The following is a 20,000-nucleotide window of genomic DNA, read 5'->3' on the forward strand; positions in this document are numbered from 1 at the left end:
GGTCACCTCAAAAGGTCAATGACAACCTACAGGATTGTGACCTCACCTCTCCGGTTTAGAGTGCTGATGTTGAGCATATTTAACAAATCACCTCGGAAGAGGCTGCACGGATCGATAATCTGCGGCAACTCTGGAATATTGATAAGGTCGTCTCCTGAAAGTACGCAGAGCCTCCGAAGTGTCAATCTCTCTTAACAGTATTTGATCAACAGAGCTTCTTTCATTTAATCAAAGTTCCTAAAGAGGCACTAACCAAGATCGGCTGAAAATAAGCCAGCGATTAAACCTCCTTCCAAGCTCTAACAATATACAGGTAGTCCTCAACTTACGACCACAACGGAGCCCCAAAAGTTCTGTGGTGAAGTGAGACGTTCGTGAAGTGAGTTTTGCCCCATTTTACGACCTTTCTTGCCACCGTTGTTAAGTGAATCACTGCAGCTGATAAGTTAGTAACCCGGTTGTTAAGTGAATCCGGCTTCCCCCGTTGACTTGGCTTGTCAGAAGGTCGCAAATGGTGATCACGTGACCCCCGGGACGCTGCGACCGTCATAAATATGAGTCAGTTGCCAAGCGCCTGAATTTTAATCACATGATCCACGGGGATGCTGCAAAGGTCGTAACTGTGAAAAACGGTCATAAGTCATTTTTTTCAGTGATGTTGTAACCTAGAACTAAGGAGAAACTTCCTGACAGTGAGAACAATTAACCAGTGGAACAACCTGCCTCCAGAAGCGGTGAATGCTCCAACACTGGAAGCTTTTAAGAAGAGACTGGACAGCCATTTGTCCGAAATGGTATAGGGTTTCCTGCCTGAGCAGGGGGTTGGACTAGATGACCTCCAAGGTCCCTTCCAACTTTATCATTATTACATTATTACATTACTTTAAATGGTCACTAAACTGACCGTTGTAAGTACGGTGAAGGATTTCGATATCTGTTCATCTTTGAAAAGACAGTTTCAGGTGAACTCCAAAATGGTTTGACTGTTTGCAATTGTGTTTTATGAAAAAGTCTAGACTCTAGAAAGAGTACAGAGAAGATCAACAAAGATGATCAGGGGACTGGAGGCTAAAACATATAAGGAACCACTGCTGGAATTTGGTATGTCTAGTTTAATGAAGAGAAGGATGAGGGGGGACATGATAGCAGTCTTCCAATATCTCAGGGGCTGCCCCAAAGAAGAGGGAGTCAAGCTATTCTCCAAAGCGTCTGAAGGCAGGACAAGAAGCAACGGGTGGAAACTAATCAAGGAGAGAAGCAACCTAGAAATAAGGAGAAACTTCCTGACAGTTAGAACAATTAACCAGTGGAACAACCTGCCTCCAGAAGCGGTGAATGCTCCGACACTGGAAGTTTTTAAGAAGAGACTGGACAGCCATTTGTCTGAAATGGTGTAGGGTTTCCTGCCTGAGCATGGGGTTGGAGCAGATGACCTCCAAGGTGCCTTCCAACTTTGTTGTTGTTGTTGTTGTTGTTGTTGTTGTTGTTGTTGTTGTTGTTGTTGTTATTATTATTATTATTATTATTATTATTATTATTATTATATTTTAAAAAATCAAATGTTTTGTAGCTGCAGCCTTATACCTTTTATCCTAAGAGTCACAGTCACTAGAATGAGACTTACTGCTCCCCTCTTAAAAAAAACCCACCCTATTCTTAGAAATACACTGCACACATGCTAAACTTGCTCTCTGCCTTTAATTTTTCAAACTGGCACACACAAAAAATTTTTATAAGTTGTTGTATAATATAATTAAAGACCAAAGGGAAATAAAACTCATTTACAACGAGTCTGGCACAGATAATTTGATTTCAGAAACACCGAGAACACAGAAAGAGAGCAAATACTGTAGCTTTCCTTTTATTAATAGTAATTTTATTCATAAATTACAATTAAGGAGATGTGAAGTGAAGAAAGGATAGAAGAAAAATAGAAAGTGCAGAAAAGAAAAAAAAATAGAAAAGAAAGAAAGAATAAAAATTATAGCTAGGAAAAAAAAGGAAAAGAAATACTATATATACCGGCCGTCCTCAAGTTATAACAGTTCATTTAGTGACCGTTCAAACTTACAATGGTACTGAAAAAAGGGACTTACGAGCGTTTTTCACACTCATGACCATTGCAGCATCCCCATGGTCACGTGATCAAAATTTGGATGCTGGTTTGGAATCCTGCATCCAGTTTTGGTCACCACGGTGTAAAAAAGATGTTGAGACTTTAGAAAGAGTGCAGAGAAGAGCAACAAAGATGATTAGGGGACTGGAGGCTAAAACATATGAGGAACGGTTGCTGGAATTGGGTATGTCTAGTTTAATGAAGAGAAGGATGAGGGGGGACAGGATAGCAGTGATCCAATATCTCAGGGGTTGCCCCAAAGAAGAGGGAGTCAAGCTATTTTCCAAAGCGCCTGAAGGCAGGACAAGGAGCAACGGATGGAAACTAATCAAGGAGAGAAGCAACCTAGAACTAAGGAGAAACTTCCTGACAGTTAGAACAATTAACCAGTGGAACAACCTGCCTCCAGAAGCGGTGAATGCTCCAACACTGGAAGTTTTGAAGATGAGACTGGACAGCCATTTGTCCGAAATGGTATAGGGTTTCCTGCCTGAGCAGAGGGTTGGACTAGATGACCTCCAAGGTCCCTTCCAACTTTATCATTATTATTATTATTATTATTATTATTATTATTTAATAATAATAATAATAATAATAATAATAATAATAATAATAATAATAATAATAATAATACTGCAAAACGTCGCAGGGCCCTAGTGCACTAGGGGAAAACACTGAAAGACTGTTCGTTTCAGTTTCGCCTTCGGTCTAAGTGAATTGTTGATTGAATTGATTCAATCACAACGATTAAATTATTCACATCACTAAATGAAAACCACTGTGGCAAGAAAAATTGCAAAGTGGGGCAAAACTCACTGAGCAAACGTCTCACTTAGCAACATAATTTTTTGGGCTCAGTTGTGGTCGTAAGTCGAGGACTACCTACGAAGAAGTGACTTTCCCTTCCTCGTGAAAAAAAGTATAAACAATTTTAGTAACCTAGCAACTTCTATCTCTTATCTGCCAATAAATCTTTAAAGCTTCTTTGTTCAGTCCCGATAAGCAAAAATCCATTAAGGATTATTCAAGATAACAACCTATCTCTTTTAACCTTGATCAAATAGACTAACTTTATATTCCTTTCTCCTGCTTAATAATAATAATAATAATAATAATAATAATAATAATAATAATAATAATAATAATAATAATAATAATAATAGTAAAGTTGGAAGGGACCTTGGAGGTCATCTAGTCCAACCCCCTGCTCAGGCAGGAAACCCTATACCATTTCGGACAAATGTCTGTCCAGTTCTTCACAATCTTGTTCTTTAGTACCTTCAAATAAGGTCGTAAAACTGGATTTCTTTTCCTTTATCTCTTCTAACCCAAAGGTGCTTTTTCAAAAGGCAACTGGAGCTTGTAATAATAATAATAATAATAATAATAATAATAATAATAATAATAATAATAATAATAAAGTTGGAAGGGACCTTGGAGGTCATCGAGTCCAACCCTCTGCTCAGGCAGGAAACCCTATACCATTTCAGGCAAATGGCTATCCAGTCTTTTCTTAAAAACTTCCAGTGTTGGAGCATTCACCGCTTCTGGAGGCAGGTAGTTCCACTGGTTAATTGTTCTAACTGTCGGGAAGTTTCTCTTTAGTTCTAGGTTGCTTCTCTCCTTGATTCGTTTCCATCCGTTGCTTCTTGTCCTGCCTTCAGGCACCTTGGAAAATAGCTTGACTCCCTCTTCTTTGGGCCAGCCCCTGAGATATTGGAACACTGCTATCATGTCCCCCCTCGTCCTTCTCTTCATTAAACTAGACATACCCAATTCCAGCAGCCTTTCCTTATATGTTTCAGCCTCCATTTCAGACAAATGGCTGTCCAGTCTCTTCTTAAAAACTTCCAGTGTTGGAGCATTCACCGCTTCTGGAGGCAGGTTGTTCCACTGGTTAATTGTTCTCACTGTCAGGAAGTTTCTCCTTAGTTCTAAGTTGCTTCTCTCCTTGATGAACCTGGCTTCCCCCGTTGACTTTGCTGGTCAGAAGTTCGCAAAAGGGGATCGCATAAATCCGGGACGCTGCAACCGTCCTAAGTACATGCCAGCTGCCAAGCGTTTGAATTTTGATCATGTGACCAAGGGGATGCTGCAGTGTTGTACGTTGGAAAAACAGCCCTAAGACCCTTTTTTTCCAGTGCTGTTATCACTTCAAACAGTCGTTAAACGAATGTTTGTAAATCAAGGACTACAGGTAATGATTTTAAAGAGTGTGGAGGGTCTTCAAAATCCCAACCTGCTTTAAATTTTAGCCCTAAACCACACTGAGGGCTTTCAGACACAGCTGAAAGGCAGAACTGGGTTCCACCAGACGATTAGTGTTGTGTTTACACACAGATTACGCTCCCTTGAGCCATGACAACAGAATGAAGAGTCACAAATTTGAAAAGCCTTTGTCGCTCTGATGCAATTTCTCGGCCTTTTATCACCTGATGCTCAATCTCATAAGTTGATTGATGGAGGATTCAGCAAAGAACAAGGGGATCAAGTCCCTCACGCAGTGCACAAGCACACTATGAAATTTTATTTGTTTGATTTTCACGGGCAGAAAACCAAAAGGTGAACTCTAGGGGATTTTATTGCTGCAAGATAGCAGTGATTAAGACTGGGTGGAAATGGGGCTTCAAAATGGGCGAGCAAATAAATGAGGGGGGGGTAATTTTTGTAGGGCAATGTGTCCCCTTCACGGTGACGAGCGACAGCACTGAAAAAGTCACCTTTCTCTCTGAGAATGAAGGGGAAAATGGATCTGTCCATAAGAATTTTTCAGAAATGAATCAGAATAGAGCTAGAAGGGACCTTGGAGGTCTTCTAGTCCAGCCCCCTGCTCGAGCAGGAGATCCTATACCATTTCAGACAAGTGATTGCCCATTTTTTTCTTTGCTTCATTGGGGTCCATGGTAACTTCAAACAGTGGCGAGGCGGCCCGTCGTAAGTGGAGGACAACTTGTAGTGTTGACTGCCAGCTAAACACAGGGACATCTTTGAAACAGAATGAGACAGGTGAATAGATAATAATGGCTATCCATTTATTATTTGGCATTTGGTTTGTGGAATCGAAAGCAATGTGGGTTACAGCCACCATTTCTCTGGAAAATATCTGGAATTATGGAATCACTTTGGAGGAAATACGTTCAATCAACCAGATGTCTCCAGATTCAACTTTTCAGGGGCAAATCTGCTGACAGAGTCAATCCAGGAATTCAGTTCCCAATCATTGTGATGTAAATGAGTGAGCGGAATACATCAGATATTGTGAAGAAATAGGCAGCAACAACAGAGAATCTAAGAACGCAGAGAGAACAACACAGATGATTAAGGGACTGGAGGCTAAAACATATCGAAGAACGGTTGTGGGAATTGGGTATGTCTAGAGTAAAGAAGAGAAGGATTATGGGTGATATGATAGCAGTGTTCCTATATTTGAGGGTCTGCCACAAAGAAGAAGGAGTCAAGCTATTCTCCAAAGTGCCTGAAGGCAGGACAAGGAGCAACAGATGGAAACAAATCAAGGAGAGAAGCAACCTGGAACTGAGGAGGAATTCCTGACAGGAGAACAATTAAATCAGTGGAATAGGTTGCCTCCAGAAGTTGTGGGTGCTCCATCACTGGAGGTTTTCAAGAAGACATTGGACAGTCATTTGTCTGGAATGGAATAGGTTGAGCAGGCGGGTTGGACTAGAGCAGGGCTTTTCAACCTTTTCAGCCATTGTACCACTTTTAGGATATGGCAATATCCGAGTACCACCAGTCGCCTAGCAAGGTGTCAAAAACTTGACCCCAAAAAAGAGAGGTAGTACAGGTAGTCCTCGACTTACAACAGTTCGCTTAATGACTGTTCAAAGTTACAATGGCACTGAAAAAAGTGCCCCCCAAGCCACGGCTGAGCAAGACACCTGCCTGCCCACCCGGCCGCACTCTTCCTCCTGTCCGAGGTTTCCATTGTTGTGAGCGTTTCTGTTGAGGATTGGCAGCGGGGGTGGGGGGGTGTTTGGTTTTTATTCCCCCCCGTCTGCTGGGTGGTTGCAGCAGGTTTTGGCCACTTCAGTGGGACACTGTGACCGTCATAAATATGAATCAGTTGCCAAGCATCTGAATGTAAATCACAAGACCCTGGAGATGCTGCAACATTCCAGATGATCGGCGCTTCTTCTGGGCTCAGCAGAAGCGCCAGGATCAGTGCTGAACTCCAGCTGGAGCCTGGCGCTGATCCTGGCACTTCCACTGAGCCCTGACAGTCCCAAAGAAGCGCTTCAGCTGGTGCTTCCACTGAGCCCTGACAGCCCCGAAGAAGCGCCGATCAGCTGGAAAGCGGCACTGATCCTGGCGCTTCCGCTGAGCCCTGACAGCCCTGCAGCTCCAGCCGTCTCTCACTCATGCTTGTGCGGTGCTGCCACCGGTTCAGCTCATTCGCCTCCCCTGCTACCACTTTTCTAGGATTTTCGTGTACCACCTGCCAGGTGCCAATGTACCACAGGTGGTACCCGCACCACTGGTTGAAAAGCCCTGGACTAGAGGACCTCCAAGGTCCCTTCCAATCCCATTCTTCTATGTTCTATGTTCCCCTTCAAACGCATAAATCCCAGATTCTTGAAAGTACCAAGTCATAAAAGTGTCTGAGGGGCTCGGAATGCAGAGAACCGGAACTCAATACCGATTATTTATTTTGCATAAGGGATGAGGAAACCCCAAGGAAAACCGCTGACATTTTAACCTGCGCAGGAAGAAAAGTGGGCTTTAATGGTCCCCATTAAAATCTACTCTTGATGGCAGCGGGATAAAACTTCATATTGACCAGAGTTAAAGTGTATACATTTCTATCGATACACCCAGCAATTAATATTGATCGATAAACATATCCGTTGCTTCTCGCGCCCTGATATCATGGCATGCCTCTCTCCCATTATCTGTGAGAAAAATCAGCAACCAAAAAAAGCTAATGCGATCCCGGGTTGTATAAACAGAGGCATAGAATCAAGATCACCCGAAGGAATATTGCCGCTTTATAAAGCCCTAATAAGACCACACCTGAAATACTGCAGCCAATTTTGGTCCCCATATCACAAAAAAGATGTTGAGAGTTTGGAAAAAAAATTCAGAGGAGAGCAACTACATACGAAGAACGGCTACGGGACTGGGGTTTGGCTAGTCTAAGGAAAAGAAGAAATAGGGGAGACGTGATAGCAGTGTTCCAGTATCTGAGGGGCTGCCACAAAGAAGAGGGGTTCACATTATTCTCCAAAGCACCAGAGGGAAGGATGAGAAACAATGGTTAGAAACTGCCCAAAGAGAGAAGCAACCTGGAATTAAGGAGAAACTTCCTGACAGTGAGGACAATTAACCAGTGGAACAGCTTGCCTCCAGAAATCGTTGGCATTCCATCCCTGGAGATTTTTAAAAAGAGGCTAGACAGTCACTTGTCTGAGATTGTATAGGTTCTCCTGCCTGAGCAGGGGGCTGGACTAGAAGACCTCCATGGTCCCTATTCTATTCTATTCTATTCTATTCTATTCTATTCTGTTCTGTTCTGTTCTGTTCTGTTCTACTCTTATTCCTATTCTATTCTATTCTATTCTATTCTACTCTACTCTATTCTAAAAATCAAACTATGAGGTGTAAGAGGAAGTGAATCACTTCTGATATTCTCTTAGCATCACCCAGATGGTCTCCTGGCCTTTTCAGAGTGGCCGACACACAACATTTTTATTAAGGAATAGACCGGATGCCATTGTGTATTAACTTCACTCTTTATGTCCTAAAGAATTGATGACCTAACGTTCCAGCACTCTCTCCACAACTGCAAGACAACTCTGCGGCGGAAACAACAAGGATGAAGTGACCTTCAAGTTTTTCATAAAAAGATGAATGGCTCAAAGTGCGCACTTGCTTATGTCTGTGTGTGTCACCTCTGTCCCTTTAGAGAGCCAGCAGATCTATTTACACAGACAGTGGGAGTCAATCAGAATGCATTTTGGAAACTCGGTAGAACATCATTTGAAAAGAGAAATATCTATTCAGAGATAAAGGCCGGGAACAACAGAAAAGGAGACGTTTGAGCAGAAGAAATTTATTAGCATCCTTCTTGAAACTGTTGTTTAAATAGACCTTCCCCTGAGCCCATAGGACATTTAATACCACTAGTATTTTTCTGGTCAGTTCAAAACATGAGCCTTTCAGCCATTCACGGGTAAATATTTTGGGTCACAATACAAAAGGATTAATTTTTAATTAATTATTTTTTATAAAATAACATTCTTTAGTATTTAGCAGAGAAGACTCCTGCAAGTCCCCTGGACTGCAAGGCGATTAAACCGGTCAGTCCTAGAGGAGATCAACCCCGACTGCTCTTTAGAAGGCCAGATCCTGAAGTTGAAACTCAAGTCCTTTGGCCACCTAATGAGAAGGAAGGACTCACTGGAGAAGAGCCTAATGCTGGGAAAGATGGAGGGCAATAGAAGAAGGGGACGACAGAGAAGGAGGTGGCTGGATGGAGTCACTGAAGCAGTAGGTGTGAGCTTAAATGGACTCCAGAAGATGGTAGAGGACAGGAAGGCCTGGAGGAATGTTGTCCATGGGGTCGCGATGGGTCGGACACGACTTCGCAACTAACAACAACAACAAGTATTTAGCAAACAGCATGTTGTCTGGATTCATGTATTTAAAAAACAATCAGTAATAATTAGTTTCTATATTTTCATAATCAGTATGTTAGTTAATAATATATTTCTTAAATCTTCTCTTGACCCGATAGTCTTCTTCTTACTAATACCTATTTAATGTTACATAGTACATATCACGTTCCTTTCTCTCTAACTCATTTTTCTAGCCATTGATAAAAATTATCCCATCTTCTAAAGTATACTGAATCTTCTTTCTCTTTTATCTTCATTGTCAATCTGTCCATTTCTGCACCATCTAAAATTTTCTTAATTCATTCTCCCTCCGTTGGCAGATTTTCATTTTTCCAATATACTACTATTCTTGCTGCAGTTAATACGTGTAAAATTAAGTTCATACATTCTTTCTCATGGTTTCCTACTATTATGCCTAACAAAAACAATTCTGGCTTAAAAATCTATGTTTTTAGTTATTTTCTCTAACCGGGATGTGCCATTTTTGATGAGAATTATGACTTTTCTTCCTCCGTTTTCTCGCAACTCACATCAAATGTGCCAGAGGTATAACCGAACACCTGAACCACTCACGCACACACCGCACGCAAAGACACAAAAGGAACAGAAATGGGTCAAAAGCAGGGCGTCCCTCATGAAAAAAAGTCAAAGGGATGACTGCAACTGTGGGATGGCAGCCACCATCTTGACTTTTTGGACTCCTGCTGAGGACTCCCTTGAGAGAACATTGCAAAAAAAACACACAACGGAATCCAGCTGACACTTTTTCTTACCTGTTTCTGTGTTGTCATGTTCTGTATCGGTCAAGGTAAGGTTGGAGTTGGCTCTGCTGGATAAACAGGAGCTACGGCCGGACTTGGTGCTGCGGGCCCACAACCGCACCGGGTGTTCTGGAGACATGATGGCGTCCGTTTCCGTATCGGCGTCGGAGCCAGCGCTGATGGAGTAGCTGCCGTGGGGCAGTCCTAAGTCAGTCCGGTATAAAGTCCCGTGGGGCGGCGAGACATCTTCAAAGCCCAGTTCTTGTAAAGAAAAGTTGGTTCCTGGATAGGAGGACAAGAAGAAGAACATTAGGTGATCATGTCTATGGAGATTCTCCATCATCCAAGTCACGGTTGTCCCAAAGACGCTTTTTCAGGAGGCAACTGGACTTTCTTTTTTCTCTTTGAAGATGTTTTGCTTCTCATCCAAGAAGCTTCTTCAGGTTCTGACTGAATGGTGGGGAAATGGAAGGATTTATACTCCTTGCAGACAGCTGGTCATTTGCCTTCTTTTAGAGCAGGGGTGTCAAACACAATTTCATTGAGGGCCGCATCAGCACTGCGGTTGCCCTTGGGGGCCAGGTGGGTGTGGCCAGGGTGGGTGCAGCCTACTAGGTGGGCATGGATGGAGTGGGTGTGGCCTACTGGGTGGGCGTGGCCAGCTCTACATCATTCGCATCAAGGGTGCCTGTGGGGGCCTGGGCAGGAGTGGGACAGATCTGAGGGTCTTTGGCAGAAGGGGGGGGACCAGGGCAAGCGCCAATGCATGGTGCATTTCTTCATTCCTCACAAAGGGTGACACCTCCCCAGCATGCACCCAGGGGGCGGAGCCGACAAGGCAGGGGCTGGTTCTTCGCTGTTTCCAGACGGCCTTGTGGAGCTAAGACTGAATGCGTTTCAGCATAGATGGCCACCACAAAATTGTACATTGGCTCCCGGCCGGCCTGGGCCAGGCCCAAGGCAGCGGGGTCCATTCCCTCACTGTTTCCAGGATGGCTTCGCGGGCCACATGAAACCACTTCGTGGGCTGCATCCGGCCCACAGGGCCTTGTGTTTGACATGTCTGTTTTAGAGAGTCGTTGAGGTTTATCCACCTGGAGGTTTATCTGTGTCCTCAGGGTCACCTGAGTGGTGCAAATGGGTGTGGAGCCTTCTTGGAACTGAAGGCTCCACACTTCTTGGAACTTCTTGGAAGTGCCTAAAAGAACTGTGTTGTAGACTGGAGATAGGTGGTGTCGTATCCCTCCCCCTTTGTTGAGAGAGGGCTGTTCAACTTGGACACAGATGGCCTCTTTGACCCCTCTTTCAAACCAGCGGTCCTCTTTGTCCACAATGTGGACTTTGCTGTCTTCAAAAGCAAAAACCTCCAAGTGGCCTCAACGATTCTCTGAAAGAATGCAAATGACCAGCTGTCTGCAAGGAGTATAAATCCTTCCATTCCCCTCCATCCAGTCACAGCTGAAGAAGCCTCTTGGATGAGAAGCAAAACGTCTTCAAAGAAAAAACAAGGAAGTCCAGTTGCCTCCTGAAAAAAAGCACCTTTGGGATTAGGCGATCATCTGTAATCAGAGATGGCGCAGAAGTTCACGTTTCCCATTTTTTGCGATATTTAATTGCAAGAAGAACGAGAATGACTCAAATGTGCAGATTGGCTGAAGTTGAACTGATCAAGTGCCCGTTGGCTTAAGCGATGCGTTCTCCATCCACAGTCCCTCTAAACATGGACACTTGTAAACCCAGCCATTTTGATTAAAAAAAGGAAAATGTCATTATTTATTTGTTTTTTTAAATAAATCTTATTTATTTAGTCATTTATTTATTTATTTATTTATTTAAAGGTACATGCAGCTAATCGTCAGTTTACAGCCATTTGTTTAGTAAGGGTTCAAAGTTACAAAGGGAAAAATGTGACTTATGCCTGTTTTTTTCACACAACGGGTTCCGGCATCCCTATCGTCACCTGATCAAAATTCGGTCACTATTTACAACGGTTGCAGTGCCCCGAGGTTCACGTGATCTCCTTTTTGCGACTTTCTGACAAGCAAAGTCAATGGGGAAAGTCAGATTCGCTTACCCGCCGTGTTCCTTACTTAACAACTGCCGTGATTCACTTAACAACTGTGGCCAGAAAGGTTGTAAAGGGAGGGGGGGAAGCACACTTAACGAATGTTTCACTTAGCGGTGGAAATTATGGGCTCGGTTGTGGTCGTAAGTAGAGGACTACCTGTATACAGTGGTGAGATTCAGCTGGTTCGCACTGGTTCAGTAGAACAGATAGCTAAATTTTGCTGCATTCGGAGAACCAGCTGGCTTCCAGAAGTCCAGTCTAGGCCTCGGAGGCCTGGAGAAGGCCTCCCAGGCCTAGAACGGCCTGCTGGAAGTGCATGGATGCCACTTCCGGAAGTCCGTTCTAGGCCTTGGAGGCATGGAAGAGGCCTCCTGGGCCTAGAATGGCCCACCAGAAGTGCGTGGATGCCACTTCCGGAAGTCTGTTCTAGGCCTCAGAGGCCTGGAGGAGGCCTCCCAGGCCTAGAATGGCCCATCGGAAGTGTGTGGATGGCACTTCCGGAGGTCCGTTCTAGGCCTCGGAGGCCCAGGCCTGCATCGAATAAGAGACCCGGTTGTTCAGGTATTTGAATTCCACTACTGCCTGTCCCTCTTATAGCAGTAACTCGGAAGGGTGTGTGGAAGGTTAGAATCAGACACCAATAAAATGATTCAGAGGTCCCAACTAACTAACCAAGGGCTACGGCCAGGAAATAATCACTGCTGGAAGGGAGTGAGGTTTGTGGAGGAGGAGGAGGAGGAGGAGGAGGAGGACAACTGTGGGATCCTTGGTGCTCTCTGAGCTTGATTACTTTCTTGCAGACGTTTCATTACCAAACTTGGTAACATCATCAGTGCTACACAGGAGACGACTTTTCTCTTATATTTATATACTAGCGGCTTGCCATCAAGCTTAAAGAGCATCAGGGACTCTTGAGTTCAGCCCCGAGCTATAAATATTATACTGTTGAAGGAGATATTATATTGCTGAAGGTAGAAAAAGGGGGTTGATCCAAAACACACATTCACACATACAATATGCCAATCAGCTTTTGGCAGGGCTTTTAAAGACGGCCTTGCGCCGCCTTGCCGCAAGGCCGTGGAAAAAGGCCCGGCCGGCGTGGCCTTTATCGGGGAGGGTTTGGCCTTTATCGGGGAGGGTGTAAAATGAACGTAGAAAAAAGATTTCCCCGCCAGGATCCCAAACTACCCCCGCACCGGTCCAAACTCAAGGCGGTGGAAAAGCGACTCTTTAAAAGCCCTGGCTTTTGGAAACTATAGCTAGTACAGAAGAGGTAGGAAGGTGTGGGTGAATCATCCACCCGTTTAATTAACTAAACCAGATTGCCAATTGTTCCAATCTGTTGTGGAGAACACAACAAGCAAGCCGAAAACCAACTAATGCAGGTAATATTTCTGGCTCTTGTTAAAAACAAACAGCTATTTTCAATTCATCACCTCATGGCTGAGCATAGGTTTGGACAGCCAGCTGAACGTATAAAAAACTGAATTATCTGAAAAGCAGACATGGCGCTTCAGCTAGAATTAATCTCCCTCCCTCTGGAAACTTCATGTTTTTATTTGATCAAAATTTTTACCGCTGCATTGTTCAGGCCACGGGAGGAGCAATGGCATGTACAATAACCCACAATGAGAACTTGCCCGTCATGGTGTCATTTCCGCACTCCAAAGCCCATAACACTCTTATGAGATAGGCTGGGTTGAGGAGATTGGTCTCAGATAAGCCAATGGATTTCCATGACTGATAATGGACTTGATCTTAGGCCTTCCTGAGGCTGATCCAGTACATTAATCAGAAGACCACATTGCTCTAGAACAGGGGTCTCTGAACGTGGCAACTTCAACTCCCAGAATTCCTCAGCCAGCATGGGGGAACTATGGCCCCTTCATGACTTGTGGACTTCAACTCCCAGAATTCCTCAGCCAGCATGGGGGAACTATGGCCCCTTCATGACTTGTGGACTTCAACTCCCAGAATTCCTCAGCCAGTGTGCCTGGCTGAGGAATTCTGGGAGTTGAAGTCCACAAGTCATAAAAGGGCCAAGTCTGAAGACCCCCTCAGAACCTGGCAACTTTAAGACTTGTGGACTTCAATTCCCAGAATTCCTCAGCCAGCTTTATACTGGCTAGGAATTCTGGGAGTTGAAATCCACAGGTCTTAAAGTTACCAAGTTTGGAGAATCTTGTTCTACAACATACAGCCAAGGAATAGAAATTAGTTTTACTTCCGGTTTCTGGCAAAACCCGCCCATTGTGAACAATGGGTTCACTTAATGACGTTGGTGTTTGCTTAATGACACACGAACCCCACCCCCCCCAAAAGGTGGTGAAATCGCATATGGTCATGTGAGGACCTGCTTAACAACCGGCATGAGGACCTGTTTAACAACTGTAATTCCACGCTCAGTTATGGTCATTAGTTGAGGACTGCCTGTATTTATTTTTCTTTTCTTTTCTTTTTTCTTTCTTTCTATCTCTTTCTTTCTTTGTCAAATTTAGAGACCACATATCTTACTTACAGAAGATTGCTTTTCTTTTTCTTTCCTTCCTTCCTTCCTTCCTTCCTTCCTTCCTTCCTTCCTTCCTTTCTTCCTTCCTTCCTTCCTTCCTTCCTTCTTTCTTTGTCAAATTTAGAGACCGCACATCTTACTCACAGAGGATCTGGAATTTAATATGAGTAAATGGTGTAGATAAGCCCCTCCCTAGAGTTCACACAAAGATAAATAAATTTTCTTAGTTATGAAAGCCAGCTGGGTGACTTTGGGCCAATCACCAGGAGACAGTGAGTTCTAGTCCTGCCTTAGGCATGAAAGCCAGCTGGGTGACTTTGGGCCAGACCCTCTCTCACACAGGGTTGTTGTGGCAAAAACAGGAGGAAGATATGTTAGACATGTTCCCCGCCTTGAGTTGTTTGTAAGAATAATAAAGGCGGGTAATAAATAAATAAATAATTTAGAGGAAAAAGTTCAGAATTGTGGAAACTTCAATAGGAAGTGCCAGCCTCCTCCTCCTCCTCCTCCTCCTCCTCCTCCTCCTCCTCCTCCTTCTTCTTCTTTTTTTTAACGTGTTCATTAAGACAAAGTCCCTCTAGAAAAATCTATGTCTCTCTGTCCTGGGATTTCCAGCATCCGCCACTGAAGTTTGAGTTGCTGTTTAGGAGATAAATCCTCTATCCTCTCTCGTTCCTTTGAATTTCCTGTTTCCTTCACTATCTTTTCACAATCTCTCACACCTAGATGGCAGCAGCTGTCTTCACTAAATTGTCTGTCTGTCTCTGCCTCTCTCTTCCCAAAACGTTTTTATTACTTTTCTGTACCTATAGTCCAGGATTAGGCAACCTTGGCTCTTTTATGACTCGTGGACTTCAACTCCCAGAATTCCTGAGCCAACCACGCTGAGGGGAAAGGGAGAGGTTTCCAAGCTGAGCCACGCTGGCTGAGGAATTCTGGGAGTTGAAGTCCACGAGTCACAAAAGAGCCAAGGTTGCCTACCCCTGCCCTATACAAATACAGGTAGTTTTTGACTTACAACCACAACTCAGTCCCAAATTTCTGTTGCTACGTGAGGCAGATATTAAGTGAGTTTTGCCCCATTTTTATGACTTTTCTTGCCACGTGTGTTCGGTGAATCACTGCAGTTGTTAAATCAGTAACACGATCGTTAAGTGAATCTGGTTTCCCCATTGTCAGAAGGTCGCAAAAGGGGATCACATGTCTCCAGGACACCGCAACCGTCATAAACGTGAGTTGTCACCATCCAAATATAAACCACGTGGCCGTGGGAAATTTAAAATCTAAACAAGAGAGGGAAAATCAGGGTATTGATCTATCCTGCAAGTCAGATACGATAAAAGATGTTAAACTGTACGGATTTTATAAAGAACAGACTTTGTTTGATCAGACATGATTAACCTCTGATGAGAAATTAATTAAGAAAATCTATAACTTTTTATTGAAGTTGAAAATGGAAAACAAACAAGTTAAAGAAACAATGATAACATGGGCAAAGAATTTTGGATATAATATAGATTTAGAAAAATGACAAAAACTTGTGGGAAAGAAATTATAAACTGACAATGCCAACTTCTTACAAAGAAAATTTATATAAAATGTTTTATAGATGGCGCTTGCCACCAGCAAGATTAGCAAAAATGTTTAAAAATATGTCAGAGAGATGTTGGAAATGTAAACACAAGTCAGGTACATATTAGCATGTATGGTGGACATGTGTTTAAGTAAAAAGGTATTAGACAAAAATACATACTTGGCTAGAAAAGATGTTGGGAAAACATGTAGATTTTAAACCTGAACTTTTTAAAATTAGGTATAATGCCAGAAAAGATTGATAAACAAAGTATATCACATGTATATACATGTGATAACAGTGGCAAGAATCATATTCGCAAAATTAATAAAAACTTTATTAAAAAATCACATGAACCTTGGGGATGCTGCAACGGTCGTAAGTGTGAAAAATGGTCATAAATTGCTTTTTTCAGTGCCGGGTTACTAAGTGAACTGTTGTTAAGTTGAGGACTATCTATATCTTTTTAACGAAGCAAGTAGTTGCTTTAGTTTGGCGAGATTTCTGTCCATAGGTGAGGAACAGTTAAGGGAACTGCTAAGAAGTAACTCTGCACGTCTTTCTAGATTTGGGGAGCCTCACAATGGTGGCTTGTTTAATCTTCTTAATCAGACAAGCCACAGCCTGGATATTTAAAAAAAAGGCTACTTTATTGGTTTGAGTAGCTCCTACCTACCTGTTCGACAGTACTCGTCTGCTTCTTGGGGTACCATGTCTTTAACCCGATTGCCATAGATCATTCTGGAATCCTGGTCATAAGCTTTCAGAGTCTCGCTGGAGCTGTACGACTTCTGAGGGATTTTGCTGTCCTCGCTCTCTGCGGAGGAGCTGGTGTAGCGGCGTTCAGCATCGCAGCGTTTGGTCAAAGAACGGTATGGCTTCCTGTCTTTCACATCCATGGCCCTTTGGTCGGTCTCTTCCACGTCAACAAAACGGGATCCGGGAGGCAATCTGATCAAAATGTCCTGGAAAAGGGAAGTCACAGCTTAGGCCGGTGTTGTAGCAAACATAATGCATCTAAGATTCTTCAGGAGGCAACTGGACTTCCTTGCTTTTTTTTTTTGAAGACGTCTCGCTTCTCATACAAGAAGCTTCCTCAGGTTCTGACTGAATGGTGGGGAGGATTTATACTCCCTGCAGACAGCTGGTCATTTGCATTCTTTTAAAGAGTCGTTCAGGGTCACCTGAGTGGTGCAAATGGGTGGGGAGTCTTCTTGGAACTGCTGAAAAGATTGTGTGTGTGGAGCTGTGCTTTCTGCAGGATGGTTCTGCAGCTCTAACAACACAGCCCTTTCAGCAGTTCCAAGAAGGCTCCACACCCATTTGTACCACTCAGGTGACCCTGAGGACACAGATAAACCTCCAGGTGGCCTCAAGGACTCTCTAAAACAGGGGTGTCAAACTGCCGGCCCACGGGCCGGATGCATCATGCCGAAACCATGCCCAGTATAAAGCTGGCTGAGGAATTCTGGGAATTGAAGTCCACAAGTCTTAAAGTTGCCAAGTTCTGAGACCCCTGTTCTAGAGCAGGGGTCTTCACACTTGGCCCTTTTATGACTCGTGGACTTCAACTCCCAGAATTCCTCAGCCAGGCACACTGGCTCCGGAATTCTGGGAGTTGAAGTCCACGAGTCATAAAAGAGCCAAGGTTGCCTACCCCTGCACTAGACACATGTTAAAAGTTGCCAAGTTTGAGAAACATTGATTTACACCTTAAAAATCAGAGTTTAAAGGTTGTGGGCTAGGAACAGCAAATTCGGATTACTAGCGCTTAAAATGTTTATAAGCCTGGGCATAGAAACAATATCTAGTCTCAGCAAGATGGTCATGCATGAAGAAAGAAACTTTAAGTTCTACTCTAAGAAGGACCAAGGAAAAAATGGCAAAACTAAACATCAGATCCTCATAAACTCTTTGCTTTAGGATTGTCTGAGCGTGACCGACTGATAAAATTATTTATCTAACTGTATTAGCAACGCATCACACAGCTCTACAGCTTGCTAAACCGCATCGGCTTTTATCAGCCGTACCTTTTTAAAATGTAAGCCTTTAAATTTAATAAAAGAAATAAATCAAAGTAAGCAGCACACAAACAGCTGTCATTACCTCAGGAAGACACACAATAACAGTCATTGAACCAAATAAATTAAAATGGAAAGGAACTAAGAGAGGTGCTTAGTCAAATTAGCTTAGCCAAAAAGCTCATTAAAATAATAAGAGCTTTTTTAAAAAATAAAAATGCTTATGTAAATACTACTACAGGAAGCCCTTGACGTATGACCACAATTGTGACTGGAATTTTTGTGAAAAGTCGAGCACCATGGGACCGAATCTCACTTTCCAGCCATTTTTATAGTGGTTATTAAGCAAATCACTAAGGTCATTAAGCAAAGCAGATGGAAGTGAAGTGAATCATATGGTTGTTAAGTGAATCCACTTCCCTGAATGGACGAGTTTTCCAGAAACCCAACAAACAAATACTGGAAACTGACAAATTTTTTTTTGCCAGAAACATGTTACAAATAAAATAAAAATGACACACAAATTGCAATTACATGACTGTGGGATGCTGCAACTGGTCGTAACTGAAAACGGGTTGCCCGGCCACCTAATTGTGATCATGTGACTTTGAGGAGGGAGGGTGACATTTTGCAAATCACCTTTTCTGAGGCCGCTGTAATTCTGGACCGTTGTTAAACGCAGGGCTTTTCAACCAGTGGTACGGGTACCACCTGTGGTACATTGGCACCTGGCAGGTGGTACGCGACCATCCTAGAAAAGTGATAGCAGGGGAGGGGAATGAGCTGAACCGGTGGCAGCACCGCACAGGCCGGAGCGAGAGATGGCTGGAGCTGCAGGGCTGTCAGGGCTCAGCGGAAGCGCCAGGATCAGTGCCAGGCTCCAGCTGGAGCTCGGTGCTGATCCTGGCACTTCTGCTGAGCCCAGAAGAAGCGCCGATCAGCTGGAATGTTGCAGCATCTCCAGGGTCTTGTGATTTACATTCAGATGCTTGGCAACTGAGTCATATTTATGACGGTCACAGTGTCCCAGGGTCATGTGAAGTGACCAAAACCTGCTGCAACCACCCAGCAGACGCCATCGTAACGCCAGTGCCATTGTAACGTCGAACAGTCACTAAGCGGACTGTTGTAAGTCAAGGACTACCTGTACTTTATCACTTTTTTCCTTTTTTTTTTTTTTTTTTTTGTCACTAAGTTTTTGACACCTTGGTAGGCGACCGATGGTACTCGGATGTTGCCATAACCCAAAAGTGGTACAATGGGTGAAAAGGTTGAAAAGCCCTGGTTAAACGAACGGCCGTAAAGCGAGGACTATCTGTAAGACGTGGGCTGCACAAACATCCAAAAAGCTGGGGATAACTACAAAAAGTCTCTTATTATAGGATACGTCAGTTGCTCTAATATCAGAAGTGCTACATGAACCCCCCCCCCCAAATAACATGAGCTTACTAATATAAAACATCATCCTTTGCAGTTCAAAGGGATCCAGTCCAATTAAACTAACATTTAACTGAATAAGCTTCAGCGAACATTTAGCAGCCTTAATACTTTAAGGTTAATGTTTCCTATATTAATCCATGCAAGTGGCATTTGGTTTGATCGTGATCGTAATTAGGATGGAAGCATTATTTCTATTTATAAAGACTGGAACATATGCTGCTTTTTAGTGCAGGATTATTTTTTTTCCTGGCTTTTGACCTATTAACAAAACTGAACAGAAATTCTTCCTCTGGCTGCGGGTTTCCACCAATACGAGGATTTATATGAGGCAAGGAAGATTCTCTTGTGTCAGAATCTACTACAGTTAATCCTTGCCTTTCATTTAACGACTGCTCATTTAATGACCGTTCGAAGTTACAACGGGGCTCACCTTCAGACAAGCCAAGTCCATGGAGAAGCCAGACTCATTTAACAACCGTGTGAATGATTTAACCACGGCGGCGATTCGCTTAGTAGCTGTGGCAAGAAAGGTCGTAAAATGGGGCAAAATTCGTTTCACGGCTGTCTCGCTTCGTGACGGAAATTTTGGGCTCCATTGTGGCCGTAAGTCGAGGACTACCTTAAAACAGAGAATATACCAAGGGAACTATTTTTGCGGTATGTTCCCATTTGAACCCTGCACTCCAGCTGTGACTTACTCTCAAAATGATCTTTCTAACTGCCTCCTGTGTCCACATCTGAGGTCAAGGGTCTCACTTCAGACCCCGAGACTGGAAAAATCCAGAAGAAGATTTTTTATCCCTCTGGAATTAAGAGGGCGAATAAGAAGCTGGAAAGTTCCCAAGGTGACTGATTAAACTCTTGACTTCTGTCTGGT

General features: G+C 43.4%; 1 protein-coding gene across 1 annotated transcript in view; it reads right to left on the bottom strand.

Annotated features, from left to right (window-relative positions):
• The window catches only part of TENM4 (teneurin transmembrane protein 4), a 205,069-nt gene extending 188,508 nt beyond the window's left edge, over positions 1-16,561 (bottom strand). Inside the window, exons 1-2 of the mRNA XM_015827197.1 lie at positions 16,339-16,561; positions 9,525-9,794 (exon numbers count right to left, since the gene is read on the bottom strand). Coding sequence (XP_015682683.1) covers positions 9,525-9,794; positions 16,339-16,561 — 493 coding nt within the window. The remainder of the gene's footprint in view (positions 1-9,524; positions 9,795-16,338) is intronic.
• Between the last annotated feature and the right edge of the window lie 3,439 nt (positions 16,562-20,000).

This window comes from Protobothrops mucrosquamatus, unplaced genomic scaffold (assembly GCF_001527695.2).
Source record: "Protobothrops mucrosquamatus isolate PMUCROS unplaced genomic scaffold, P.Mucros_1.0 scaffold3560, whole genome shotgun sequence".
NCBI lineage: Eukaryota > Metazoa > Chordata > Lepidosauria > Squamata > Viperidae > Protobothrops > Protobothrops mucrosquamatus.